Genomic DNA, 23,966 nt, shown 5'->3' on the forward strand with positions numbered 1-23,966 from the left:
AAGGCCTATGCTGAAGGGCTTCCAGGACTAGATTAAGCCGCCACGGAGCCACAACTGCCCTCCGCGGCGGAAACTGACGTGCGACTCCGCGATAAAAAGAACGCACATCCCTGCGTGAGGCAATAGCCCTTCTAAAAAGTGCAGAAAGTGCAGATACCGGACCCCGCACAGTACTAACCGCTAGACCCCTGGCCAAACTATATTGCAAAAAAGCCAAGAAGTTGGGGATGGAAAAAACCCTCGGGTTTCTTGAAGATCCAGAACACCATGAATAGAAAGATTCCCAAGTTCTGTGATAAATCCTAGTCGTAGCTGGACCCCTGGCTGCCCACAAGGTAACAATGACCTCGGGCGAAAACCCGCGACGGGTCAGGATCTCGGTCTCAAGAGCCACGCCGTCAAACAAAGTGACCTCAGTTCCGGATGATGAATGGGCCCCTGGCTTAACAAGTCCGAGCGAAGGGGTAGTGGAAACGGAAGCGCCGCTCGAAGAGATACCAGCGTCGAATACCACGCTCTTCGTGGCCAATCCGGTGCTACCAAGATTACTGATACCCGTTCGAGTTTGATCCGTCGGATTACCAGAGGAAGTAAGGATATCGGCGGAAATACATAGACCAGCTCGAACTGGTCCCACGGGGCTACTAGAGCATCTACCGCCACAGCCTCCGGATCCCTGTACCTGAACATGAACGTCGGAACCCTGGCATTCAGCCTGGATGCCATCAAGTCCACCTGAGGAGTCCCCCAACGGGAACACAGCAGAGAAAAAACATCTGGATGGAGACTCCATTCCCCAGAATCCACCTGCTCGCGACTGAGGAAGTCCGCCGAGATATTCAGCACACCTGGGATGTGGATCGCAGAGATTGCTGGAAACCTGGACTCGGCCCAAACCAAGATCCGAGAGACCTCCATCATGAGTCTGGAACTTCTCGTCCCGCCCTGATGGTTGATATACGCGACCGCTGTCGCATTGTCCAACTGAATCCTGACCGGTAGACCGTTCAAAAGGACCGTCCAATGTTGGAGGCAGAGAAATATCGCTCTCAACTCCAAAATGTTGATCGGGAGAGACGACTCCTCTGACGACCAGACCCCCTGAACCCAGAGGTCGTTCCAAACTCCCCCCCAACCCGTCAGGCTGGCGTCAGTGGTAATCACCGACCACCTCGGAAGAAGGAAGGATTTCCCCAGGGATAGAGTCTCTGGACGTAACCACCATCCAAGAGACTCTCGCACCCTGCGGGAGATAACGACCGAGCGATCCAGAGAAGTCAGAGATCGATTCCAATGTGTCAGAATAAGATTTTGGAGATCCCGGGAATGAAATTGTGCAAACGGTACTGCTTCCATAGCTGCCACCATTTGACCCAGAAGGCGCATGCATTCCCGAAGGGACATTGACAACGCCGACCTCATAGCCTGGACCAGAAGCCGAAGGTTCGCCTGTTTGACAGGAGGCAGAGACACAACTGCCCGAACTGTATCGAAATGCATCCCCAGGAACAGAATGGACTGCGCTGGTTCCAATGACGACTTCTTCCAATTGATCAGCCACCCGAAGTCCATTAGGTACTGAAGGGAGAGGTCGCGAGATGTTATCGCCTCCTCCGCTGTGGGCGACACTATGAACAGGTCGTCCAGGTAGGGGAGGATCGTAACCCCTTGTCTTCGAAAAAGCGCCATGAGAGGAGCCAGAACCTTTGTAAAAACCCTGGGTGCCGAGGCCAACCCGAATGGTAGGGCCACAAGCTGGTAATGGGTATGACCTATGGTGAAACACAAAAAACGCTGGTGAGCCCTGCCGAAAGGGATATGCAAATAGGCGTCGCGGATGTCGATAGACACCAAGAAATCGTACTGCGACAGGGTCGCTATCACCGAACGGAGAGACTCCATGCGGAACTTCCGTGTTCGGACGTAAATGTTCAAATCTCTGAGATCCAGTACCGGGCGAAACTTGTCCTTTTTGGGGACCACAAAAAGGTTGGAGTAAAAACCCCTTCCCTGGTCTTCCGGAGGAACCTGAACCACCACACCCTGCTGCAGGAGAGAGTCGACCTCCTGTAACAGTGCAGCAGCCAGCCTTGGCACGGATGGAATGCATGTCTGACGAAACCTGCCTGGAGGTGGAGAATGAAGCTATGAAATAGCCTGCCGACATAACCCGCGTCACCCAGGCGTCCGATATGTGGGATGCCCAAATTGACCCGAATTGTAGCAGACGACCTCCCACCCGAGAACCCTCGGGGGGATCCCTGGCGTCAATTAGCCTTAGCGGATCTTTTGTCAACCTCCCGTCTGTCCTGACGGGACTGTTGCTTCCAAGGAGTACAAGATTTCTGTGAGGATCTGCCGGAGGACGAAGGACGACCTGATCTCCAAGAAGGCTAACCGAATCGTCCCCTGGTCCGAAAGGACCAATGACCTCTACCGGGCCCTGACCTGCCAGATGTGGATGCCGCTGTCTTCTTTAGAGGCAGGGAAACATCCTTGTTCTTGGCCTTGGCAATCAGCTCCGAAAGGTCCGAACCAAAAAGCTGACCGCCCCTATATGCAAGACTAAGCAAACCTTGCTTGGATACTGTATCTCCGGTCCACTGCTTAAGCCACAGTGCTCTTCTAACTGTGACGGCCGAAGCTTGAGCCTTGGACAAAATTGAAGTAGTGTCCAGTACTGCATCCCTGCCATAACACATGGCTTCTTCCATCAACTGAAAAAGCCTTTCCACTTCTGAACGCGGAGTCCCATCTTGCCATGCCGTTCGCAGCTGATCCAACCACCGCAGAGAAGCCTCACCGGCCCACATGGCCCCTAAGGTCGCTCAGAAACCATGACCTGCGGCTTCACAGATGGATTTCGCCGCTGACTCCGATGTCCTGTCCAGAGGATCCTGAAGATTGGCTTTCCCTTTAACCGGAAGCAAGGAGGACTTGCTCAACTGAGACAGGGATATATCCACCTCAGGAGAAGGAACCCAATCAGTGACCATCTCCTTAGCGCACGGATACAGAGCATCAAAAAACCGCATCCCCCGGAAGAGTTTATCCGGACACCGGCGCTCCTTCTCCACTGCCTCGTTAAGTTCCTCATGCGCAGGCAACGTTGGACGAGCACGGCGTGTTTCCTGATATAGCCGGGCAGACTTAGACGGTCTAGCCGACTCTTCAGACAGCTGTAACACTTCCCGCATGTCCTTAATAAGCACATCTACGCGGCCTGAAAGTGAAATAGAGCGACCTCGTCGATCCTCTTCCTCGGAATCAAAGATTTCCTCAACCGAACTCGTTGGTGAAACCGAAACCTCTGATGCGCTGTGCGAGGGAGATAGTGCCACAGTCCTGCGGCGCTTTTTTCCTCGTGGCGACGGATGCGATCTGGCTGACACCCACTGACCCAGGAGGCTAGAAAGACTATCAATGGAGCGAGTGAGCGCTTCCACCTTAACATCACTAAGGGTCGAACTTGACGTCGTGGAAGGCCTGGGTGTATCAGAAGCGTGTGACCGAACTTGGAACGGATCGGGAGAGCGGTCCGCACTCCCAGGCCCCTGATCCGACATGCCACCCACACCAGATGCCAGGATGTTACAATAAGGATGGCAAATAAAAGTGTGAAAATTGCACAGCCTGTTTTCAAAACTTTTTTTTTCTTTTTTGTATGCCTCAAGCTCTGAAGGGTTAAAGCTCACCCTTAGAGAGAGCTACCCCAGAGCTGCAGAGCAAATAATTTAACTTAATCAACTGGGAGAAGCGCCCTAAAACACAAGGTGTTTCCCCAGGAAAAGAAAAAACAACCCTAAAGAACCATTCTGTTCAGAAGGGGTTAATATCACTGCAACTAAAATACTACACTGCCTACTAAGGTCAGCGAAGTAAATAGTTTCAAAAGAGAAGCGGTAGCGCTCACTAGGTCTCCCTAGCAGGTTAGCCAAAGTGAAAAACGCTGTCAGGGAACCTCTGCCAAAGGCAGAGGGAACTCACCGATACCGCGGCGACCGCTCCTACTGAGTGTGTGGCGGTGGACGGGGAGCAGAGAGCAGGAGGTGCCCGATGGAACACGGAAGCCGGAGGAGAAGCAGGGACTGACGCAGCGCGCGCCCAAACCAAGAGCTTCCTGCCTGAGATAGGAGACGCTAAGCCACGCCCCCCGACAGAGCCCGCACTATTCAAGCAAAAAGCGGGCTTTCTGCCTCTATGAAGGCAGGAAGCAAGAAAAGAAAAAGCGTTCGCTAATAAAGAGAGCTTCCTGCCCCAATGATGGCAGGAAGCCAAAAACTTAAAGAAAAAATGTGCGCTTATACAAAAAGCAATGTGGGGCCACATATAAACATTACTGGCCTCCGTCTCTGCTCCCCCCAGTAAAGGCAGCGTCTGCAATAGACAAAAACACACAGGCAGTCACACTTATAGAAACGGCGGCTGCTGCCGCAGCCGTTAAGGCACTCTTCTACAAAAGAGCACTTACCCGGCTGAACGCCACAGAGATCCTCAGGGATGTGTGGCGCCGTGGCCCTTTGCTCCCCCCTACGGCTTAACACGCAGGGACCCCCAGATGTGGTGTGCGCCTCCGCCAGGGAGAGCCCTGTATCCTCCGGGGCCGGCAGGCTTCTGTGGGGACCTCCTCAAGGGGTACACAGAGCAGCCAGGGGCGGGTCAGGGGTCTCAGTATTGCCGAGACCCCCTGAGACCTCTAGACCACAGGGGGTCCAGGTCTCGCTGGATATAAAACAACTCTTCTGAGGGGCTGCCGAGGCAGCGACTATCCTGAGACCTCAGATAAAAGACTGGAGAACATGTGAGTAGGAGGAGCCTTTATACTGGAGGGGCCGGTCATCACTTTTTCTAATCTGAGGTGAACTATCCTATGGGGCTCCGCCTACCCACTAAGTAATGGATTTGTGTCTCCCTTCCTTCCCTTCTGCTGCTGAAAGTTTATTAGCAATTTGTCATTTTTCCAACAAAATTTACAAAACCATCAAACAAGTGACTTTGGGGGGCCTATATGACAGAAAATACCCAAAAGTAACACTATTCTAAAAACTGCACCCCCTCAAAACCATACTCAAGAAGTTCATTAACCCTTCAGGTGCTTCACAGGAACTAAAGCAATGTGGAAGGAAAAAAAATGAACATTTTAATTTTCACAATAATTTTAGTTTAGCCCCCAATTTTTTTTTTTCCAAGGGGTAACCGGAGAGAAAGGACCCCAAAATTTGTTCTGCAATTTCTCTCGAGTACACCAATACCCCATATGTGGGGGGAAAACTACTGACTGGGCACACGGCAGGGCTCGGAAGGGAAGTAGCAATGTTTGACTTTTTGAATGCAAACTTGGCTGGAATACAGAACAGATGCCATGTCGCATTTGCAGAGCCCCTGATATGCCTAAACAGTGGAAACCTCCACAAGTGACCCCATTTTGGAAACTATACCCCTCAAGGATTTTATTAAGGGGTATAGTGAGCATTTTGAACCTACAGGTACTGCACAGAATTTGATAACATTAGGTCGTCATATTGAACCTTTTTTTCACGGAAATGTTGTTTTAGCCCCAAATTTGTAATTTTCACAATTGATAATGGGAGAAAACGGACTCCATAATTTGTTACCCAATTTCTCCCGAATGCGAAGATACCCCATATGTGGTTAAAAACTTCTGTTTGGGCACATGGCAGGTCTAGGATAGGAAAGCGCTCTATTTGTCTGGAATAGGCTGTGAATGCCATGTCGCATTTGGAGAGCCTGTGACATGCGAAAAAACCCAGAAGTGACCTCATTTTTGAAAATATACCCCACAAGGAATTCATCTATGTGTGTACTGAGCATTTTTAACTTACAGGTGATTCCCAAAACTTTATAACATTTAGATGCAAGAACAAATAATTACATTTTTTCCACTAAAATCCTGTTTTAGCACCAAATTTATACGAAGGGTAAGGGGAGAAATTGGACCCCACAATTTCTTATGCAATTTCTCCAGAATATCGCAGTACCCCACGTGTGGTTGTACACTACTGTTTGAGCACACGGCAGGGATTGGATGGGAAGGAGCGCTACTTGACTTTTTAAGTGTAGCTTTAGTTTAAATAGATTGTGGGCTGCAGTAGCCGAGCCCCTGAAATGCCATAACAGCAGAAATCCCCCCCAGGTGACCCCATATTGGAAACTTTACTGCCTAAGGAATTCATCTAGAGTTGTAGTGAGTATTTTGAACCCATAGGTGCCTCACAATTTTATAACATGGAGATGTGAAAATATGACATTGGTAAAAAAAAAAATTTTTTTTATTTTATGCAAATTTGTCAGGTACACTAGGGTTAATAGGTGAAACTGAACCCCATAATTTATTGCGCAATTTCTCCCGAACGCAGTGATGCCCCATATGTCACCAGAAATTACTATTAGGCCATACTTCAGTGATGAGAAGGAAAAAGCACTATTAAGCTTTTGGAGCACAGATTTTAGTAGAATAGGTTGCGGTTGACACTTGCGGAGCCCCTAAGGTTCCAGAAAAGCAGAAAAAAAACAAAAGTGACCCCATTGTAGTAATTGCACCTTTCAATGAATTAATCTATGGCTGCAGCGTCATTACATTGTGCCCAGCTTGTGTTTCTGGCGATGTGCACCTTGTAGCCTTTAGTGCCTGAGCATTTTTCTCATTCAGCCTTTAGTGCCTGAGCATTTTTCTCATTCAGCCATGAGAGGATAAAGACAAGCACATACAGTTGAATTGTTTTATTAACATTTTAAACAAAAGTATGATATGATTACAATTCCCAGAAAAAATAACAGACCAAAAAAATGAGCTAGGAAAACATAGTATTTTCAGTGGTATAAACAGTGTAAAATGCAATATATATATAAAAATAAATGAGATGTCTGGCTTGCCGCATTTGGCATGTAAGATTTCAACATAATCAAATGAAACTGCATTGAAGTCCACGATAAACATATGGCAGTTTACAGGGGAGGCATGGGCAGCGAGGTTGAAAACTAATTCAATAACAAGGTGCCAGCGAGAGTTATGGATCATTGGTTTTTCCCTTGGGACCATGGTATTGATCATGCCCCTCACTATGCTGAGCATTATATTAAATTAGCAGCAATCTCTTTATCAAGCACGGCAGCAAAAAAAAAATAATAATTAAAAATAGAGGAGATCGAGAACTATTTTTTTTTTCAGATATGAAAGAAGCGTGTAACTTGGGGAAACTCCTGGATCAACACTGGTACATAAATATCACGTCATCCTCTACACCCAACTGGTAGATCAATGCAAAGGAAGGCAATAACAAAAGAGGATTTTATGGTTTAAAACCACATCCTTTGCTAAAAAATGAGAAAATGCCTAATATCCACAGAGCAGCTGCTTGGCGTTTCCAAGTGCAAGCAGTATCCCTGACACAACCCTTCAGCAGACCATCAGCTGTTTTATGACAGTCGGTATCCCATTTACGCACCAACAATGCTATAATGGCAGCTGAAAGCGACGAGCCATTCCCACCCAGCTTGGAAACGGATGCTTCTCCAATACCTTCACTTTCTATAGGAAGTACTGGATGAATTCTGTAACTCGGCATGTTTATCAGATCTCTATCAAAAGCCACAATTATTTCATACGCATCCAACGTGATCTCATATAGATATGGAAATCACCACCACTGATAATACAACAATGTGCTTATGGAGTAAAAATCAATAAAAGACTAGTAACCTATTTTACAATGCTGTATAAGTACGGGGAGCCCAGCACCCAGAACATTCAGAAGAGTAGAAAAAATATATCCGAGAAGAACTAAAACACCAAAATAAAATCTGTAAAACTAAGGTATGAACGATGATGCTTAATGTGATGCTTGCTTCCTGAGGCTAAAACAAAAAACATACAAAGTTTTCTATCAAAATGCTGTAATCTGAACACCCACCTATATCCTAACAGATTTACAGCAGGGATTATCCCACCTGACATACATGGTCCTAACGCAGAAGGGTTTTGGCAAATTGCGATAATTTCAGAGTAAAACGTTAGCTGCTCTCATTTAAGAAGATACATTCAATGCTAGAATTAAAGATCCTGTCTGTCCTAGATCCAAACGTGCTAAACTGAATATCATTGAATTTACCTCTTAATATACCTTCTATATGTGGCTTGTTTGCCTTTTTATTAGTCCAGAGCATATAAAACAATTTAAAGAGGGGTTCTCCTGGAATGGAAAAAATCAAAGGCAGAAAGAAAAGCCATTCTGAATAAATTCCTAAATGCCTTTAATTAGCAATTTTTATTTTGCCTAGAGAAATAACCATTATTGTACATAAAAAATGGCTGTCGTCTTGTTACTCCGACAGGAACCTAGAATGTTAAGACAGGCGTCTGTGAGCATGTGCAGTAGGGAGCTCTGCCTCCTCCAGTCATGTGTAGGAAGAGGAGTTCTAATACTGGAGATACCAGGAGAGTTGAGGTAAGAAGAGGCTGCTCACACTGCTGTCCACCCTGTCTATCTGATCTAATACTGGAGATACCTGGAGAGTTGAGGTAAGAAGAGGCTGCTCACACTGCTGTCCACCCTGTCTATCTGATCTAATACTGGAGATACCTGGAGAGTTGAGGTAAGAAGAGGCTGCTCACACTGCTGTCTACCCTGTCCATCTGATCTTACCTCAGAATACCTGGTATATGCAGGATTAGATCAGATAGACAGGGTGGACAGCAGAGTGAGCAGCCTCTCCTTACCTCAACACTCCTGGTATCTCCAGGATTAGAAGAGGCTGCTCACAGTGCTGCCCACCCTGTCTGAATGCTGTACTGCTGCTGTGACCTGAAGATAACCTATACCATGTACTGGTAAGCTATATTCAGGTCACAGCAGCGGAGCTTCCTACTGCACATGCTCACAGGCACTGATCTTAATAACATTCTAAGATGGGTTTCTTTTAGTGTAACAATAAAACTGCTATTTTAATGTTCTATAATAATTAATGGTAACCGAGTGTATTCTGTGGCTCAGTTGAGGACTACCCACACACACACATGTTGACAGTACAATATTGTGTAATACCGAAGTGTACCCCAAGTTCTAGGCTACCAACCTCAGAAATCATCCGACAAAGATTGTGACCATTTCCTCTATAAATGTAAATAGAAATACAAGGCAAGTAGAGGGTACCAAGCCCAAAATTCGATGACATTCACTTGAGCACAATTTTGTTGGGTTTTCTTCTTGATTTCCTTAGTAGGTTGCTGGTGTTCACATTCAGCTTTTTTTTGTGCTTGGTGATGAAACATTCATTATTTTTATACAAAGACATAAAAAGAATGTGCCATGGGAAGTCATCCGGATCCCACAATGGGTCAAGCTGGTCACGTTTTTTGATATGACTATCGAAAATAAAAAAGTGGTGACTCTGGATATTCTAGTTTAACCATATCCAGGGTTCAGATGTATTTCTATCACCCAAAAAGTTATCCAACTGAAATACTGTGACTATAAAGGTTTAGTGGATGTAACGTAAGTAGGTAAATTCTTGTTCATTAGGTGTGAACTATTGTATGAATACACTATGATGGTGCCCCTGCCCCCCATACATTCTAACGGAGCCCACCTAGTACTGATACAGCACAGCTGGCTCAACCGTTAACAAGAAACAATGCAATAAAGCCTATGATCAAATTATATTACTTCACGTGCTTCCGTGTAGAAATACTGAAGAATCCTAAATTTAATAATCCTATAACTCAATATATTCATGTAGAAAATAAAACCCCACAGTAAATGACATCATACAGCATCCTGGAAACACATATTCCTCTTTATTTATTTGCAGTGTCTGACTAAATATTTTTGCTGTTAGATAGATGGACCTGGGACCACGATGTGCTCCAAAGAAATAGCTAAGCTGGTGAAAGTTTCAAGGAGACGATGTGGTTCACCAAAGGTGAAAGGTGTGGCCGTCAATTTGGAGGATGATCATCTTCCTGTTCAGGATCTTATGTTACATTTAAGAAAGCAATTTAAAATTCCAAAAAGTTTCCAAAAAGTAAAAGATGTGCAAAGGAAATGGAGTCATGCACTACATAGCGAGCCCAGGAATGATATGTTGATATGTATACGCATACATAGAAGTGATTTTGGAATACTAGTTTGCATCCCACACAGGCCAATCCAAAAGTACCTTTTCAATCCACCAGGGATTAAAAAAAAAAAAAAAAAAAAAGAGCATGAAGTGTTTAGTACACGGTCCTCTCATAAGCCTAAAGTCCCCCGTAATTTAAAAACAGTTTACCCCTAAGTGTCACGAGTTATTACAGACCTAGAGCTGTCAGCAGGTTGGAGAATTTATGTAATATCAATCCTATATGAAACATGCCATAAAAAAGGCAAAAACTTCCAACTAAAATACAAATATGTCCTCTCGTGTCTGTAGGACTTGGAGAGAAGGTACCATCATCAACGGCCTTTGAGAGACAACACGAAGAGAAAAAGAACATACATTGTGTACGCAAAGAGGTTGCCAGCGATAAGTGTCAAGTCACTCGGAGCCAGTAATCATTGATATCAGATGACCTGTGCAATCACAATACCAAGATAAATAAAATAGCAATTTACATTACAGTGATATTGATCTTCTCCATCCTCGAGAGGTAAGCAAACAGAGGAATTAAGGCAGAATTGTATATACACTAGTCCATACTTTGGTTAGCTTGTCTAAGTCCATTCTAGATCTTTCTCACCGCGTAGAGGGCTTCATGCCGAAACTCCAAGACCTACTTGGCTTTGATGATGCCCTGCACACAGTTTTAGCACTTAACATGTTACCTACACCTGTCACACTTATACTTAAAAGGAAAAATTTCAAGAAAACGAAGACCATTGATTAGCACCGTCCACCTATGACCAAAAACATCCCTTCGCCTCTCTGACACAAGCCTCGGTGTTGAAAATCATCTTCAGAATTCTTAGGAGGTTCTTCCACGTGCTCAGCGGTTTTATGTAGATCTCACACCGCATGGTTAACTGGAACGCGTGAGCATATCTGCACTCTCTTCGTGACCAATCAGGTCTTCATCGTTCGCTTTCTTCTTCTTCGTAGCCACCGCTGTTAATGCGTCATCCTTGGTCAGTTCGGACGCTAGCAGCGAGGTAACGGCACAGCCAGCTTTTCTATTCGCTAAGAGAGAATATTGAGAAGAGAGCAATGAGTCAAATGTTATAGAGGTAAAGCTGCTTTATAGTAAATGGTCGAAACAAATAAATCGTACAATCGATACCTTAAAGGGAACTCGTTCTGAGCTGAAAGATTAGAAGATAAATGAGAATATTCTACAGGTTATCTACAATTAAACTTTTGTCACTTTACGTATGTATGGCACTGGTTTGCATGATGGCATCTCTTTCCATTCAAATGTCATGTTGCATTCAATGTTCTACTGCTTGGCTAATGGAAACTATGAAGTAAGCCTGTCCCTTTAAGGGTCCTCTGATTGGATAATCCCTACTTGTTAGGACAGTACCTGGCAATAGGCAGATGGGACCTCCAGCAATCAGCTATGAAAAATACTGAGTGTTCAATATCCCTACAACGCTACCGTAGAGTCCAGTCCTGCGCCCTCTCTGTAGTCATGTCCACAGTTTATAAAGATATATAAACTTTGCAAGTGATTATTGCAAAAACTTACTGCAGTCATTAAGAGTTGTCCAATCCTTTTTTAAACGCACAGCTTCTTTGTGACCAGCTGTAAGCAACATAGGAGCTGCAAACATTTTTATTTATCTTTTGATATACGGCACTTCCCTGCACCAAGTCTTTAACGATGCAGGGGATATGGCTCATTAACATTTTGTGCCATACGTAAGAAAATATCCAGCGGTTCAGTGACTTAAATGTAAATGGGCGCCAGGTGATGCTCCGCGGCTACAGGGGGGTAATGTGTGGACGCTGGTTCAGTTATCAGCCGATTGCCATGTAGATTCTAACTTTCAATGTGCTTTTTTTCTTTATTTATTTGTGTAAGTCTGTATTACGGTAGTTACCCATTCACATAATAGGGAACTTAAAGGGGTTGTATCATCTATCTCAAGGAGCTCCGATCCTCAGCCTCCCAGGCTTCCCGGGTGGAGGAAGCAGTGCTTTTTTGATTGACTTTATGGACCAGCAACATGGTGGCCCGAACAGTGGGCTCTGACAAGAAGATCATAAGAGCACTGAGGTTGGCTGGATCCAGTCAGCTGCAGAGCAGTGCTCGCAAGCTCTATTGCAAAGTGCTTGTAAGAGCCGCACTTCTTGCCAACGAGACCCGCCACCACTGCTAGACTGCAGAGGTAGCCCGTAACCAGCACTAACCAATAATAAGAAAACAAGTTAAACAGTAAACTGTAAAAGTTGCTTTTTTTTTTACAATGTTACACATTTAAGATGATGAGACAACCCCTTTAACACAAACTACTCATCTGACTTTGTGAAGGCTGAAAATTAATGTGCGCTATAAAGACCCATTTTGCAAATTGGAACATACAGATGACAAGATGTTGGACTCATTTTTAAAAGGGCATCCAGCAAAAAAAAAAAGTTATTGATCTTTCGAGCTCCTGCAGGGAAAGTTAGTAGTTAAAAGGGGGTTAAAGTAAGTGGACATAATCATGCACTAAACATGCACAGATAGACATGCAAAAGCACAGCACAACTCCACATCAAGCCATACAGAAATAATTCTTCTGCCTTCCTTCTTTACTCAGCAACATACAAATCAAAGCACTTAAGAAGGTTTTCCGATTTTACCATCAACAGATGTGTTTGTAAGACAACAAAAACGGTCTAAAAATAGGAATCATCACATGCTGGGAAATATAACCCTTCCTCAAGTATATATAATTAAGAAAAGTGGAAAAAAAAGGTCCTCACTAATTTAGTATAAAAGCTCTGGAGAAGAGGCTTATCTCTGGCTCTCCAATGCCACCCTATTGTGAAAGCTGAATGAGACTTCCTGCCCCTCAACTTGGAAATACCACTGTACGCAGCATCTGTACTACGGTGTCACTGCTTCTCCTTGCTGTGTTGTGGCTAAGTGTATGTAGATAGGTAGAGATTAACCCCTTATAAGCCGCTGAAGCTCCTCTAGGAACCATTTAAAAAAAACAATTTTCTCTTCTACTAAATTAACCCATTAGAAGCAGCCATGTCCTCCTCTTGCAGATTCACCATTTAGCAGCAGGATGACATGTCTGATCTATAGCAATACTCTGTATAAAGAAAAGTTCAAGCTCCGAACAACGGAGGCAGGTACTTCAATTTTGGCAAATTTATGGGGGAAAAAAAAAATAGGTGAATGGATATTCCCATTTAACTCTATGGAGCAGCAACTAGACAAAATAGTGAATTGATTTGTTCCACCTGAACCTTAACTACATCTCAGCATAAGGGCTCATGAAGACGTCCGTGCAAATCGGTCTGAGCATGGACTGCTAATGCATAGAACTGGCCACAGGTCTCCCAACCCAAGCAGGTATTTCTAGGAGACAGTCATGCTCTGGGCGGGAGAGCCATGGTCAGTCCATGCATTCTGATCTGATCTAGGACCAATTTTCAAGGATATCTGACTATTTACTATTCAGATGCTGTAGACAAAATTGGTGGCCCACCCCACCTCCACCGTAGGCATCTCCCAGAGAAGAAAATATAACCAGATTATGTGCTCACTCTGGTAAAATGAAAGCAAAACATGGGTCCCTGTAATTATCCAATTTGCTTATTACATGTATTTTAGAAATGTTTTATAATTTCATATTCTGTCACTTTTTGTCTTTTATGAGAAGTGATAGACCCCTTTTAAGCCAACTATACACATTAGATTAATGCTGGCTGAAACCAACATTTTCAGCAAGACCAGTTGAGCTTCCAATGTATATGCAGGCTTCCAGTTTTATGCAGGTGACCATCAAAAAATGATTGGGCTGTTGAATTTCCACATGCCCAAACTTTTGGTTCTCAGAAGAGACAAGGTGCCACCAGAGGCATCTGGCAACCGCATAGTCTCTCTTCCCATTGACAACACATGAGCATCCATGTGTACTAGGGGACAAGAAAGACTGCTGTCGGCTGAATGAGCGTTTTAGGTGGCCACTAACATAGGGCTTTCAATAAATAAAAAACAAAACAAGAACAATCCCTTTATTGCCCTGCTCTTCTGCCTGAACAAAGAGGACAGGAGGTTGTGCAAGGAGAAGCTATGTTAGAGAAGAGAGAAAACGACAATTTGATGCAAAGTTTCCAAGTAAAAAATGAGGTCATCAATAATAAGGTTATCAAGAAAAACTGAATACGCGCTTGTTGTGGTAAGAAATACATGAAAGCATTGCAAAAGAAAACCAGCACACACTGCAGGCAAGCAACACAATAAGCAGAAAGAAGATTTCTAATCATTGCTCCCTAATTGCGGCTGAATCCGGCCTTTAATCATGCGCCGAGTATTGCTTGGGATGGATACGTCTGATTAAAGGATTTACTCTACTGCCCAGCAATTTGTATGTAATACTGACCAACCAAGTTACTCTTATTTGTATTTGAAGTGTAGAATATACAGAATACTGTAATAAAACACATTACTAAGGTTTTTTTTTTATTTTGTTAACAAATGGTGAGAAATCAGTGTAGATTAAGGACTAGGTTAGAGGAGGAATTCTGCTATGCAAAGCTTGGTGCAAGCCAGGGACACGCGTCAAGAGAAAGTGGCGACACTGTTCTCGTGACCAGACTGCGGTGCCCATGTCTTGTGGTCATGTTTTCAGACTCCATTCATGGATAAAGCCACCATGTGCCGCTGTAGGTCATGCACCATCACCGCATAGCCCGGAGCAGATTGCATTAGAACAGTATTAAATACGTTTGTTACGAACGGCGTGTCAATGAGTCTGCGACACCAAAATCTAAAAGTGGTTTGAGAGATGCAACAGTGAATATGATGCAAGTCTTTGATATGTGCTGTAATTGATCACCATTAAAATTATTAACGTACTAAAAATGTACCCAAAGCCAAGAATGGCCATAAGATACCAGAAATAGTGGTCACCCATTTAAAGGGGCTCTCCAGTGCCACTCACTTTAGCATCAGGAGGTAAACAACACTGATGATGTTGCGTTGACTAGTCCCTGCTATTCTGCGGGAACAATCGTCAGGTATCAGGCACATGTCCTACTTATAAGAATAGGATCGTCACATGATACTTGCATATTGTGTACGAGTCCTGGCAGGCCCAAGTAGACGCAACACCGCCTGCACCAATCACCTCCCGATGATGAAGTGAGCAGCACCACTCAATCCTTCTGATCTCCTGCCCCTCCAGCTTCACGTCGCCATTCCTCCCACTGGTCTCCAGTTATAGGTCTGCAGTGACAATGCTGTGTAGACAGTCACTGGCCTCAGTGGTCATGTGCTATACATCACTAAGTTCAGTGATTGGCAGCAGTGGTCATGTGTATTTTACAGGATGTTCAGTTAAGCAGAAGACTATAGGTGTGGCGCCCAACATGGGGAAATTAAATCAGTGAATTACATTTCTGTTATTTTATGACTTTCTAGTTTTGGGCATTTTTTTTAATAATTTGGAAGACCCCTCTGTCTGGTTCAAATCTACCTAAATCTGTTGTTTCTCAGATGATTAGTATCAGTAATAGTGAAGTTCTTTGTATAGAGTCTTCTCAGCTATCCGCGAAATGTCGGGTGGGAGAATCTTATGAAGGTGATGCCTTTAGTCCGTGTATCCAACCCTGTGCATGTAATATCTCTCAATCCATCCTTTAGCGTTACTTGGCTCGGCACAGGTTCATGCTATGCCAACTATATTAGCTCTAACTTGAGAACAAAAATCAAGGGGTAATAATCTTAAAAATTAAAAAAAATAATGGAAACATTGGGTATGTTTAACAATAACAAAAAAAAAGGACAAAGTGTTATTGGCACAAACACATCACACGAATGCACCCAGCGTTACCAGGTCTGGTGCCCGCTCCTCCTCCTCAGTGAGGGACAGGAGAGAGTCTATTGGGAAGAAATAGAGCATTAAGAGAAGAGAATGGCGACCTGTCCAATATGCCAATAGAAGTGCAGGACCACCAGAAAGCGGCACAGGGAACCGTGCAATTCCTCCTCCTCGGACTGGAGCTGTTGTCTCCGCCGTGAGTACAAGCTGCCACTGAACTCGTTCTTATCAATACTACACAACAGTGACTAATTAATACTTTATCATCTTGTTAACAACGACATCCTTGTGTGTGACCATGACCCAAGGAAACACATGAGGACTTCATGCCGTGTCCCTGGGAAATTATACAATGTACCGATTCATCACACAATCACATCCACCAGCTAAAGCTCACAGGTTTATACTTGTGGATATGGGATCGTTGTGAGAAGAGTCACCCACCACTGCCAGAGATATTCTTTATTGTGGGTCCTCCTACAGCCATGAAGTGGTCTATAAGCGAGGCGGCATGCATAATAGCCATCTACATAAACTGCATATACCGGTGAAATGATGACCGTGGCAACTGGACCTTGGATTTCATTTCCATGAACTCTTATTGGTGGCATAAAGGCAGCTTAAAGGGGCTGTCTAATAAAAACAAGCTCCAACTACCCGCAGGATAGGTGATACCTTGCTGATCGGTAGGCGTCCGAGCGTTGGGAGCTGCAGAAAGGGGAAATTTTTATCTCCAATAGGGAACGTTTATCCCGGTTACAAAATGGAGCAGTAGGTCAGACATCCAACCACCGCTCCATTCATTATCTATGGGGCTTCCAAAAATAAGCCAAACACAGCTCTCAGCAGCCCCATAGAGAATAAATGGAGTGGCGGTGGAGCATGTGTACTGCCGCTCCAGTCTAACGGGGTAAAAGTCTCCGCTCTGCTGATCGGTACGGGTCCCACAGATCAATAAGGTATCACCTGTCCTATAGATAGGTCATAAAACGTGTTTTCACCGGACAACTCCTTTAATACACTCAAGTATGATTTTGCAGTATTAATGAAAAGGCTGAAGCCAGAAAAGATTGGGGAAGACCAGCGATGAGCCCAGCACCTACCACACCCTGCAGTGACTCACCGGGAAACGGTAGAAGAAAAGATTCATTATTTGTGCAACAGCAAACAGTCATGTTCAATCATGATTAAGTCACAAAAGAAAACACAAGGTCTCTCACTTTTTCACGCGCTTTGAAAATATTTTGTTTACTCAGTCTCCAAACCAAAGACTTTGGTTTTGCTTTGTTAAACTGACATTTTTGGTTTTGCTGTGGCGATCTTGTTTCTGCAAGTGACATCAGGAATTGCGCCCATGTTGGTAGTTACATTCATGTTAATTTGTCAGAAAATGCTTGTTCCATTATTATAGTTTTGCCATAAGTCGCTGGAGACTAGTCGGACAGGTGGGTTCCCAGCGTCACCCGTTGCCCTGGAGTGACCGTTCTCTGCCTACAGGACCAAGCTACGCTGAAGACTAGTCGGACAGGCAGGTCCCCGGCGGATTTTCTCCGCCCACTGCCTTGGATTGACCGGTCTCTGCCAAAAGGACCATGCTGCGCTGAAGTCTAGTCAGGCAGGCAGGTCTCCGGGGGTCTTCTCCCCGCCTGTAGCTTTGGAGTGACATGTCTCTTCATACATGCACTTGTAGGCAGAGTCCTATCATTCCAGGTAAGCGGGCAGGGAGAAGCCGCCAGACACCTGCCTGTCTGACTTCAGTGCAGCGTGGTCCCCGGCAGCTTTTAAAGTATGTTTTATTCCGATACGCCGAAGCGTTTGAGAGTCAAACATACCTGGCTGAGATCATACAGCCAGTGCCTGATACATGTTGCTTATGGGTCCGGCAGCATGTATCAGCAGTCAGGTTCACTTTAATGATATCTGCACCAGTAAGACAGACAGGGACAACAAGTCTGAAGAGGCTGAAGTACTGGTATGGCACAAATGGTCACTTAAGGGGGCTACATGGTGACTTTGCTAGTGGCACGTCGCACAGCCAAATATTGCAATGTGTAGCCACTACATTGCAGGTCACTATAAATGAGTGGGGTTGTATTAAAAACCGTAAGGGTACCGTGACTAACTGTAAAAAGTTTATATGGGGTGGATTTTTGTGCAGTTTGCTTGTCGCGGTACCCTAGGAGTCACAATGTATTCACTTGTATTGCTCTGCAATGGAACAGCTACACATAGCGATCTTTGGTTGCGTGACCTGTGTCTGTGGCTAAAGGCGCTGTGTCGCCCCAGCATTAATGGTTTCACTGTGAATGATGCTATGCTGCAGTGGCGCTCCTAACCACCCGCTGTATAGAGAAAAACAGTGAAGGGGCCATAGCCCTACACCAGACCTGTGCCCCTTCATGCTCAGGGACAGGAGGCAAGACCCTGAAATACTTCAAAATCAAGATATCCTCGTGGCACGTCATTACTTTGTGAAATGGGAATATCCTTTTAAAACCCCTCTATATTCAGGTAACATTTACAAGCAGGCAGAGTTTATTAGTACATCTGCCATCCACAAAAAAAATTATGTGCACGAAAAAAAAGACTGCATCCAAATCATAGGAATGGATGTATTTCACATGTTATTGTATAAGGAAACAGACCCCAAAGTTGGGGGATTACCTTGACGTGGCGCCCGCTTTCTTCTGAAGGCGGCTCCAGACTGCAGAGCCTCTAGCAGACTGTCCATGACACCGGTCTCATCACCCTCTGCAAGGAAAGAGCAGAAATAAGTCAGTCTACGGATACAATGTATTCAGGCTCACATCACTATATGTATATATCATACATGGCAGCCCAGTAGGGGATCTAATGCTGGAAATGTGGACCTGGCTGGTATGGATTCTACAAATTACCTAAACAGACATTAGAAATCCAGACCGTCAGCGAAATAGCTAGAAAAGTCCAGATACGTGACCGCAGCCACTAATGATTATAGATTACAGAATGGGAAAGCTGGGAAACCTCATGAGAGCGGCAGCTTCGCCCCCCTATTTATTGTGCTATATTTGGATTTTTGAAATCTGCCATTAAGCAAATTGAGCTGTGGATTGTGATGGGGGCGGCTGCCAGGATGTTGTATAGGCCTCGGGGGAAATCAGCGTGTGCATGAATACATGTATATACGCTCTCCTGCCCTTGTGAGCACAGCAGACGGCTGAATGCACCAACACACATCTGGGTCAGTGATCTTCTCATCCTGTGCCCACAATGAAGCCGGCTCCTATAAACTGGGGTATTCAGAGTATGCACTACACCCCATATATAGAATAGCTTAGGGGTCTTCCTGGCTACCCCGGCCAGGATCATTATTGTATTTTATTTTCTGATTACAATCTGGATATTTCTTATTTGCATTATTGGGATTTTCCCCTTTGTCGGTCAGCACATACGAGCGATCAGCACATGTCTCTCACACACAGGGCTTGGTGAGTCAGCAGCACTAAAGGCAGAAGTCCTACGCTCTGGATGGGAGCCGAGTTCTGGGAACGTCTCCCTGCCGACTCCTCATTGTATGCTATGGCCTTCACTGCAGTGCAGTCATCCTCCCCCTGTCTGCATTGCACAAGCCCAGGGAAGGGGGGTGAAAGGTTACACTGGATCCAGAAAAGAAATGACTGGATCCATGCTCCCTCTGCTGGCCAAAGAACTGTACAGCACCTACCAAAGCTCGGTTACATGGTGAGCAATTTTCTAAAAGCAATGAACTTGGTTACATATTAAATTAAATAAAAGAAAGCTCAAATCGCTCTGCAATCTACAGTACCACTTTTACATGTTCACCCTAACTCCTTGTATTTATTGCTAGTTGTAATGCTGCACAATCATTTCTAATAGGCAGCCGAATTCCAGGAAATCAACAGTTAACCCTGGAAGAATTTGTGTCCTTGCCTCACTGTCTCCATGGCAACATGTGAAACCGGAATCTATAAGCCTATAGTAGAACATCTGTCATTGGCTCAGGGACTGCAGAGAACAAGGAGCTGACAATGTCGCCATCAGGTGGCAGAATGTGTGAGTGAACGCTGACCTACATTACAAGGCTGCGAACCAAGACTGTGTTATAGGTAAACATCTGATCCTGGGATGGGATAGATCTGGTTATGGCTTGTACAAGTCCTGCCATGTCATCTGGATCTGATAGTGCGCCTCGTCCTGGGGTCACAGAGCGCACACTGGCACAGGGACACGCTTTCCAATAGGCAAATAAGGCACGCCATGCTTTACATGAGCCCAAATATATTAACCTCTTAAATTCATTTTCCACACTACATCTGCTGCTCCAGAGACAGCTAAAATCTGCTACTGAACAGATCTCCATCTACAAGAGAGGCAATAATCCCGCTGATCACCAGACCGAGGGTCCCAAGCCTCCCACCATTACGCCTTACTTTATCCCCCAGCTGATGGGAGTGCTGTACTCCGTGGCACCCCACATGCTTGACCACCACCCTGTCCATAGAAGTCCTTAACATGGCCGTGCAGAGAGGGGCAATGGGGGGCTCTACACCCTTCTTCTAGTGATCAGCAGATCTGATGTGTTCATTACTTTCTACACCCACAGCTCATTTATAAAACCAGCAGTAAGGGACACATGGGTGGAAAATACACAACAAACCGTACACCTGCACCCACTATACGGCAGCTGTCCTACGTACATCTATCAGCACAGCTCAATCCCTTATTGATTGCCCCAGTGTGCTGCAGAAAATGAGGATATGATATAATATAGTAAACACATCTATACACACACACATACAGATGTGTACAGATATATATATATATATATATATATATACACACACACATCCATACATTCTACTAGGGAGACAATTCTATAATTTCTCTTCATCTCTGCAGCCCATTGGGGCAATGAATGGTAGTGGACACCCCGTTTATGATCTCTGCTTTCTGTCAGGAACCCTCCTCTTCAGTTTCTAATGGATGATAATGTGGCTGTGATATCTGTACTGTAATGAGCCGGGCAGCTTTCCATCTCCTGGCAGTACACAGGTCATTATTGAATGACAGCAAGCAGAGTTTTAAGGACGGTATATTGGAAAATTGTAATACTTTTCATTACAGCCTCATCCATGCCACGCTGCTCCTATTTATTCTCCATGCTGAGATGTTTGTCCATTGTGTGATCGGAGAAACAAAGCGGCAAAACAAGACCTGTGGCATGAGGCCGAAGTCACAATTACATGGTGCACGTATGTAGCCCTACATGTATTCCTCTAGATGCGGATCTCCTGGCACAGCCTTATGTAATAATGTGATCCCTTGGTTTTATTAGGACTCTCGTGCTTCACGCGCTGGAATGAGCATCTGGCCTTCATCATGGAGCCGCTCCACAGGAAACCTCGGCCTCATGAATAACAAACTGCATTCTTGTGAGAAGTGGAAATATCTGACGGCCAAACAGAAAGTCTACTAAAGTGATCTCCAGCTCCTCCTCGGCCTCAAGTTTCAGTGATGAGGCATCATGGCAGTATAAGGAGACTGGAGAGCATTGCTTACTAAGCAGTAATATGGTTTGTGCAGTTTAGGATGCTGCCAGCTACTAACTGTTCAGAGTCCCACATCTGGAAGATATACAGACGATTCCGATCCGTCTCCAAAAAGAGGATTCATAAAGAAAGTGGGACCAGCAGCAGTCCAGAAAATGTGTAATGGAAACCAGCGAGGGGCGCTCTCCGGGGATCAGGCCGATGACCTTCTGACTGCAAAAGAATTCCGCTAATGTTCTCCTTCCTAAAGAAAACATTCTTATAGGGGAAGTGAGGCTGAAGTAACCGCACACACAGGGCTCTGTACACTCATCCCCTCTACTGGCCGCTGTACACTGGTCTCAGGGGTGGATGTCTAGCATATCTACAGGAATTTAACTCACTTGTTACCTTCATGCCCCCGAGATCTGTGGTATTCAAGTCTACGGATCGGTGTGGATACCACCAGACAGGCCTGAGGGCTCACATGTCTCACGTATGAGTGCCATCAGTTTTTTTTCACGATTAACATGTCTATAGGGCTGTTCACATGTCTGATTTTAACTCTGGCAAAAAAATCACTAATGAAACTCTGATAAAAATCACTGACGGAAAAAACTTGTACATAAAAAAACCATATGTCTTACACTTCTCCCCTGGTTATGCAGCAGTCCTGCAGCTCTATTTACAGCCTATGGACGTGACCATGACAGTCAATATCCTTGTTATTGCCATAGACTTAATGGAGCAGCAGGACACAAGTGACTTGAAGCTCCATTCAACAAGTCCCCTGTTCTTATGACCAGAGGGCGTCCCAGTTGTGGTCCCCACACCGATGATTAATAGGACAACTTACTAGTATAACTCCAGAGGAGTTTCTGATTCCAATACAAAGCGATCGGGATGGTCATCACAAGCAGTAGCAAAGTGTCTGCAGTGTAGCAGCTGCAGACAGCAGAGGACAGCAATTACCGTACCTGCAGTCATATCTATTAATTGGTCTTTCTTCTGTTGCTTCTCCAGTTTCTCCTTCTCGGCCTTCTCCTTGGCAAGCTTGGCTCTCCTGAGTTTCTCTTCGGCTTCACGTCTTTTCTGATTATCTTTGAGAGCTTGCTATATGGGAAAATTTAGAAAAAAACTATTGCTTTGCGTCTACAAAGTCTGAAGGGAATGTGTCACCTGGGCAGGCTCTCCTAAAGGGGGCCTGAGCTACAGACAAAATCACCAAGTAGACCCAGAAATGGGTGAAAAATAAAAGCCTTATACATGTATTGTTATAATCAGCTCCAGAACCTGGTTAACCCGGGTATTAGGCAGACTGATGAGGATGCACACCGCGGCATGGGCATGAGTGTACACACCAGGGAGTATAACCCCTGAGGCCTAGCCTATACACCACACCAGCAGGGATCTGCAGAGCAGAGCAGGACTTGGTGATGAGCCCCGTGGTCACGTCTATTTTCCCATCTATCACAATGACACCATTAAAGGGATCTTCCAATTCTTCAAAGTGGAGAATAGGCCATAAATATTAGATTGGTGGAGTCTGACTTTCCGTACTTCCACCAATAAGCAGTTTGGAGGGGCCACGTCCCCTTCACTGTTCACCATCACACCGCCCCATACGGCAGAGCGCTGTACTACTATTAGCCGCTGTGTCTCGTATTTCTGTTCAGTCTCATTCACTTGGGTGAGTTTAGGTGAACAGTAATAGCAGGCACAACTACAAGTGCGGAGCGGTGCTGCACAGAGCAGAGGAACGCTTAACCATGTTTAGGATGCGGTGCTCGGGCTTTAATCTGCTGATCAGATCTTCAATCATCTGATATTGATGATCTTAAAGACAGGTCATCACTGTTAACCAGAAAATCCCTTTAAGTCTGGGTGTGATTTGACCCCTCATAAATCTGTCTAAAAGGCAGTGGCCCACTCCCATAAACTATGCCCACTTTTGGCAAGCAAGGAGCAAATTGGGTCTTTTTGGGATCTAGTCTAATCCAACAGTTGATGTAAGCTGGATAATAACTGTGGGCATTTACCGAATGCATCGGATATGCCTGATAGCTAACCCAGTCACCCACGACAATCAGATGAGCTTCCATAGGAAAGCTACAAGCCGCAGAGTGACTGCTTTCAGCCTCTTCGTTTTGGTAATGGAGGTCCCTTTAGACTAACAGCAGACATGTAAACCTTACCACAAACATGTTCCGGAAGTTGTGCATATCTAGGAAAAACTCCTCAATGGAGACCTTCTTGGGGTCAAACACAAAGTACTGCCCTAATTCTTGGAACGAGGACACCATGTTGTCGTGCATCATGCATAACTTTGTACATTGTTCTTGGGCTTCTTTGACAAATATGTAAAATAAATCAGTCAAGGAATATAGGCATAGATGAAAAAACACAGTAAATACATATAAAATAGCATACAAATTCCCTTAAATTAAAAAGGTTTAGT

General features: G+C 44.8%; 1 protein-coding gene and 1 long non-coding RNA gene across 4 annotated transcripts in view; one reads left to right on the forward strand and one right to left on the reverse strand.

The window, feature by feature from the left end:
- Positions 1 to 6,726: 6,726 nt before the first annotated feature.
- Positions 6,727 to 23,966, reverse strand: part of DIAPH1 (diaphanous related formin 1) — a 244,228-nt gene continuing 226,988 nt past the window's right edge. For 2 of the 3 annotated variants that reach the window (XM_073649668.1, XM_073649667.1), the window contains 4 exons: positions 23,704 to 23,864; positions 22,486 to 22,621; positions 18,642 to 18,728; positions 6,727 to 11,172 (listed from right to left, as the gene is read on the reverse strand). In XM_073649668.1, the coding sequence (XP_073505769.1) occupies positions 11,015 to 11,172; positions 18,642 to 18,728; positions 22,486 to 22,621; positions 23,704 to 23,864 (542 nt within the window). In that variant the 3' untranslated portion in view covers positions 6,727 to 11,014. Of the gene's footprint in view, positions 11,173 to 15,989; positions 16,037 to 18,641; positions 18,729 to 22,485; positions 22,622 to 23,703; positions 23,865 to 23,966 lie in introns of all 3 variants that reach the window. The other variant, XM_073649669.1, reaches the window with a different exon arrangement.
- LOC141164437 (uncharacterized) lies at positions 19,972 to 22,660 on the forward strand. Its single transcript, XR_012250904.1, has 3 exons — positions 19,972 to 20,086; positions 21,105 to 21,232; positions 21,316 to 22,660. It is a non-coding gene; the product is annotated as an uncharacterized lncRNA (long non-coding RNA).

The sequence above is a fragment of the Phyllobates terribilis genome, unplaced genomic scaffold (assembly GCF_046119375.1).
Source record: "Phyllobates terribilis strain yellow unplaced genomic scaffold, ASM4611937v1 Scaffold_10__3_contigs__length_209671492, whole genome shotgun sequence".
Classification (NCBI taxonomy): domain Eukaryota; kingdom Metazoa; phylum Chordata; class Amphibia; order Anura; family Dendrobatidae; genus Phyllobates; species Phyllobates terribilis.